This window comes from Cebus imitator, unplaced genomic scaffold (assembly GCF_001604975.1).
Source record: "Cebus imitator isolate Cc_AM_T3 unplaced genomic scaffold, Cebus_imitator-1.0 Scaffold452, whole genome shotgun sequence".
NCBI classification, from domain to species: domain Eukaryota; kingdom Metazoa; phylum Chordata; class Mammalia; order Primates; family Cebidae; genus Cebus; species Cebus imitator.
The window spans coordinates 463,712-470,363 of NW_016107767.1; the positions used below are offsets into that span (position 1 = coordinate 463,712).

Consider the following 6,652-nt stretch of genomic DNA (forward strand, 5'->3'; position numbering starts at 1 on the left):
GGTCAAGTGATTGTCCTGTCTTAGCCTCCTAAAGTCTTGAGATTTATAGGTATGAGCCACCATACCTGGCTGATACTTTTCTCTTTAATATATAGTATGAAAATGAACAAATGTTTTCCAGCCAATACATAGTTTCAGACCCTAATCCTGACCCTATCTAACCAATTAGATAATTTGATATTACCAATATCCTGCAAAAGCCCATTAAATAACCCTATATTTTTCATACAATCTTGCTTTTAGAAGTTCTAATAAAACCAAAAGAAGTTTCATTTCATTCATTGTTACAGTTGGTTCAATACTTATCAATCCCATTCAAAGTAGTTCAAACTTATTGTTGAAAAGGTAGAGAATTTCAGAAAATTTAAAACTGAGAAATGGTACCAAAGCCATACAAAGATTTGAGAGATTTGAGCTAGAATCTACTTCCTAAGAAGTAGGGGTGCTTTGCCTATTCTCTTTTTAGAAGAAAAAGTGAATTCTATATATTACATGCTTTCTTTGCCTTCACATAGATGTATAAGGATATTCAAATATGGCACAATTTTAAATAAATAAATAACTATAAAATAAACCTTCCGAATTTAGTCATTAAGAATGTGTCAAGATATTTCTTCTATACAACCGTTTTTAATGAATAAGATATCATTAAGAGTTTATACATTCTAAACAAGCACTTTAAATAAATTTTGGTATTTACTAACTTAAGTATTCAAGAACCTGGTTTGAAGAGTCCAACAGACTGAAAGTCTGCTTTTCAAGAGTACTGTGATCATCTATCAATGGAGAGATTTTCGTATTTCTATATTCTAATAGTTCACGATCCTTGCTTGATGTCAGTAATTCATTTTCAACTATACCAATAGTTGCATCTTCCACCAGAATATTTGCTTGGTATGCTCCAACTGGAATATCAGGCAATCCAATGTAGTCATGATCTGCCACTACTGAACCATGCAAGAGATATAGACTTTCTGAAAGAAGGGAAATCATACATTTGACTTTTAGAATAATAAACATATTTTAAAATTAAATAATGTTAAGTGAGAAATAAAATCCCAAGTAATAAAAATTAACTATCAAGATTAACTTCTAGGGAGTTCTACTGTCTACTAAATAACTATGAATGTCAAAGAATAAATTAAATGAGATATAAATTTGACAGTTCATACATAAATAATGCAGGAAAGATCAAGGATTTTAAAACAGCCATTTTCCTGTTTTCTCGACGTGTCCTTGGTAGATATGTATGTATGGGGAACAGGGGGTAGAAGGAGTGAGAATTATGGCATAGATTAAAAATAAAATTATAAGGCTGGGCATGGTGGCTCACGCCTGTAATCTCAGCACTTTGTAAGGCCAAAGCCAGTAGATTGCTTAAGTCCCAGAGTTCGAGACCAGACTGGCCAACATGGCGAAACCCCGTCTCTACAAAAAATACAAAAAAAATAGCAAGGTGTGGTTGCCTGTGCCTGTGGTCCTAGCTACTCATGAGGCTGAGAAGGATCACTTGAGCCTGGGCGGTTAAGGTTGCAATGAGCTGTGATGGCACCACTACACTCTAGTGTGGGTGACAGAAGAAGACCCTATCTCAAAAAAAAAAAATGATAAAACTATTTTTGATAATGGTATCCTTAATATGCCTCTGTAAAGCATTTTTGGATGAATTAAGAGGGTCATAGAATGATTTTAACAAATAGAATTATTAAATCCTTGCATTTACAACTTGAGATCATTTTCTTATCTTTAAAATCCCCATATTGGGAAGATAATATCAAATTGTTACAGTATGAAGTTAAAAACAACATGCCAACTCAGGTTTATGTGCTAGAAATGTGTAAGAAAGCAGGCTGCAATGGAGTAGCTTAAAAAGCTTAGCTTATTTAAATCTAAGCTTAAATAAGCTTAGATTATTTAAGCTTAGATTTAATAATGCCAAAATTCTTAGGAACTTTTAAGGTCTACCTAAGCCATACTGAAGTATTGACAGGGAATCTTCCTTGTCAGCATTTTATTGTATTTTGAGCAAATTTATCATCACCATCAGAAAAAAAAATGTTTAAAATGAATGTTAAACTGATGGCAAATCTTCTGTAGAAAGATTAATATGTACGAAAGGATTCCTCCCTATCTGATATTTTAATTCGTTGCAAGAAGACATTATTTTACCAAAGCTGATTAACTTCCTGAACCCCTGCCTTTTCTAAATTTGCCCCCAAAACATCAAAATATAGACAAAGCTATATTCATTTATCTCTATTTATTTATTTTTCTTTCATTTATTCATTCATTCATTCATTCATGGTCTTACTCTGTCGCCCAGGCTGGAGTGCAATGGCATGAATAGCAGGGACTACAGGCACATGTCACCATGTCCAGCTAATTATATTGCCTAGGTTGGTCTCCTGTAGATTTTAAGGGCTTAAGCAGTCCTCAAATCTTAAATTTGAGAAAGTAAAAGAAGATTAATTTGCCTATTTAGATTAGAGACCAATGAAAGTGTCTCAGAGCAGACAAATTTGCTAGTATATTCTGAAAAACAATCCTACTCTACTCAGCCTCATAATGTTATTATGAATAGCTCACTGAACCTATTTCAACCCTAGAACTTAATGCATTTAACAACTTTCAATTTACAAACTTTAATAGGTCACACAAAGTTATTCTCTCTACCAAAATATGGCATAAGTGGGCTTGGGCTTGTATAGCCATTTATTCTGCCTATAATTCGGAAAGACAAAAAATAAAAATAAATCATGTGGCCAGCTGCAGTGGCTCACACCTATAATCCCAGCACTTTTGGAGGCCGAGGTGGGTGGATCACTTGAGGTCAGAAGTTTGAGACCAACCTGGCTAACAGGTGAAACCCCATCTTTACTAAAAATACAAAAATTAGCCAGGCATGGTGGTGGGTGCCTGTAATCCTAGATACTCAGGAGGCTCAGGTGGGAGAATACTTTGAACCCACAAGGTGGAGGTTGAAGTGAGGTAAGATCACGCCATTGCACTCCAGCCTGAGTGACACAGCGAGACTCTGTCTCAAAAAAAAAAAAAAAGAAGAAGTCATGCAACACATGAGATGTGTTATGTCCAATAGCAGCAAGAGGGAAGAAAAAATGATCAATAAAATTGAAACACTTTCAGTTTTAACATCAAAATTTGCAATTACTTTACTGTTAATACTGGAGAAGGGTAGGAAGTAGTTATTAAGGGAATTTTAAAAGGTTAGGTAGGGTAATAGTTTCATGGTTTTAAGGCCTTACACTCCTGCCAAGTTACCAGTGATGGCAGATATCACAGGCATTTAAGAAATGTCCAAAGACTCTCTCAGAGGATTAATAAAGGAAGTTTTCTGTCTGAAAAAGCTTTTTTCATACAGATGAAGTAGGTCTATTCTGGAAAAATTTGTCTAGTAAACATATGTCAATAGGGAAAAATATGCCTAGATGTAAAGCTCTTAGAAATTATCACTTTAATTTGCTGAAATGGATTCAGAGACCTTGAACTTGAGTACCTCATAGCTACACTGGTTAGAAACAAATGGACATTACTAATCTCACTTGATTTTAAGAGAATAGCTTCTGTATATAAGTCACACACATACATACACACACACAAACTTTTTCCTCTAAAAACAGTTAACCTTTAAAGTAACTTATTGTAATAAAACCACAGAGAAGAAGGGCTACACTCAGCAAATTCTACACAAATCACTTTATACACAATGGAAATCTACTCTCAATTATATCAAAAGCCTGTTTGTTTAGAAAAAAAATTCTCATTCATTCACAAAGGTCAAATATGTTTCAACTCCTACTATGGTCTAAATCTACTGGAGCTAAGATAAATACTCTTTAATTTCAATAATCAGAAAAGAGACTCTTGGGGCCTTACATGTTGAACAAATAATATTTTGGATACATTGGGTTATATAAAATATATCATTAAAGTTATTTTCACTTATTTCTGTACTTTTTAAAATGTGACTACTAGAAAATTTTAAATTACATAGCTCTTGTATTATTATTCATTGATTGGACAACACTAATTTAAAATAATCCTGCATTAGGGATAAAAGAACATGATTAAACTTTTTGCCCTGAAAACACAGGGATGGGGAATAAACAAACAGAACATATTAAAGGTCTTTTCTAGTCAGTTACATTACACAATACATTTCACTAAGTATTTTTCTTTCCTCACTCATTAATTTAGTTATGATTATGATCTCTGTTTTAAAGCATCATTTCGGTTTTTACCAGACTGAATAAGTAAGTCTTTAGTTTCTTTGAAACTAAAATATTTTCAAGACATTTCAGGAAGGTGTTAATCAGCAGTTTTGATACCAATTTTTACTATTATTTTTTATTAATTTAATTTATTTATTTTGAGATGGAGTCTTACTCTGATGCCAGACTGGAGTGCGTTGACGCAATCTCAGCTCCCTACAACCTCTGCCTCCTGGGATCAAGCAATTCTCCTCCCTCAGCCACCCGGGTAGCTGGGACTACAGATGCCTGCCACCATGCCCAGCTAACTTTTGTATTTTTAGTAGAGACAGGTTTCCACCATGTTGGCCAGGATGGCCTTGATATCCTGACCTTGTGATCCAACCACCTTGGCCTCCCAAACTATTGGTATTACAGGCATGAGCCACCACGCCCAGCACTGATACCCATTTTTAATGTAGGGTTTTTTAAAGAGATGGAGTCTCAGCCCAGCGCAGTGGCTCACACCTGTAATCCTGCACTTTGGGAGACTGAGGCGGGCAGATCAGCTGAGGTCAGGAGTTTGAGGCCAGCCTGCCCAACATGGGAAGACCCTGTCTCTACTAAACATACAAAAATTAGCTGGGTGTGGGGGTGGACACCTGTAATCCCAGCTACTTGGGAGGCTGAGGCAGGAGAATCACTTGAACCCAGGAAGTGGAGGTTGCAGTGACCCAAGGTCGCAGCATTATACTCCAGCCTGGGTGACAAGAGTGAAAATCCATTTAAAAAAAAAAAAAAAAGATGTGGTCTCACTCTGTTACCCAGGCTGGAGTGCAAGAGTATGATCTTGGCTCACTGCAGCCTCAATCTCCCAGGTTCAAGTGATCCTCTGCCTCAGCTCCCTAAGTAGCTATGACTAAAGGTGCACATCACCATGCCCAGCTAATTTCTGTATTTTTTTGTAGGGATGGTGTTTCGCTATGCTGCCCAGGCTGGTCTTGAACTCCTGAGTTCAGGCAATCCACCCATCTCGGCCTCTCAAAATGCTGGGATTACAGGCATGAGCCGCTGTGTCCAGCCTTAACGTAGTTTTAAGGAGTAAACTTAATAGATTAAAAAATCAATTTTTAAATTTCCCTAAGGAGAAAAATAAAAATTACAGCTTCAAAGAAGTCTGATTTGGATTATTTCATCAATCAGAAAGAAAAAGACAAGGTTTCAGACTACTTAATTTTCTTATTTTAAAGAGAAGTAACTAAACTAATCCTATATATGGATCTGATAATCCTCAAACTATTAGAATGTGCTGCCATAGTAGTATATCCTTTCTCAAGACAAAATAATAACTATAATTTGATACTATACCACTGTCATCATAACAACTAATACTGTCAACAGAGAACTGAAGAACTATTGGTTTAGAAATACACAACTGGACTGGGCACAATGACTCACATCTGTAATTCCAACATTTTGAGATGGAGTCTTACTCTGATGCCAGACTTACTTAAAATAGCAGTGACAAATATTGTAGACCTCGTACTGAATGTGCTCACTCTACATTCAATTCTAGATAAGAATGGATAAGAGGCTGGCAAAAGAATTATATCTGCTTTAGACAGTGAGTCTTTAATAGAGCTATGAAATCTCAAGGCTAGTAACAGCAGCAATGACAAATGTGGATAGATAAATTTATAGTTCTTTTGGCTATAGCACATCAAAATTTATGTCAAATAAAAATGTCAATGATTATTCAAAATCATTTTGTTTGCTTTAATTCCGCTCAAGGACTCTTTAAAGTCAACTTGTGAGGTGGTTTTCAAGAAAATCATGAAAAAGATTTTCAAGAAAATATGTGATATTGAGGAAAAAAGATGGCAGAAATTACATTTACTTTGAATTTCTACAAATCAGAGAAATGTAACCTTTTTTTTTTCCTACTTAATTTGCAGAAGAGAGAGATCATTAAAGGTAGCTCAGAACTGAGAAGAGGCACAAACCATGAAAGCATTTATCTTCTAACAAAGAGAATGAAAGTACTTGTGATTTTTCAGGATTAGAACATAGTTCAAGGTACGTTTACTGACTAAACTGGGTCTGTCACAAGAAGGCAAGTGCTAAGAGGTTTTAACATGAGGGTTGTACGCCAGATTAGAAGCAGAGTTGAGCTACCATTACTGAGCAGCCCACAAGGGCTTTACCTCTTAAGAAAAGGTGTAGGGTAAGTATAGGTTATTTATACTGTTGTTACTCTTTTTGTTATTAATACTTGCTAAAGCCTGTTACATAACTTGTTTATGTTGTTTAAAAATATATTTTCCAGCCGGGCGCGGTGGCTCAAGCCTGTAATCCCAGCACTTTGGGAGGCCGAGGCGGGTGGATCACGAGGTCAAGAGATCGAGACCATCCTGGTCAACATGGTGAAACCCCGTCTCTACTAA

At 35.8% G+C, this 6,652-nt stretch overlaps 1 protein-coding gene across 3 annotated transcripts in view; it reads right to left on the minus strand.

Moving 5' to 3' along the window:
• Window positions 1–217: 217 nt before the first annotated feature.
• Window positions 218–6,652, minus strand: part of GIN1 (gypsy retrotransposon integrase 1) — a 36,022-nt gene continuing 29,587 nt past the window's right edge. For all 3 annotated transcript variants that reach the window (XM_017511806.2, XM_017511807.2, XM_037732547.1), the window contains one exon: window positions 218–974. In XM_017511806.2, the coding sequence (XP_017367295.1) occupies window positions 700–974 (275 nt within the window). In that variant the 3' untranslated portion in view covers window positions 218–699. The remainder of the gene's footprint in view (window positions 975–6,652) is intronic.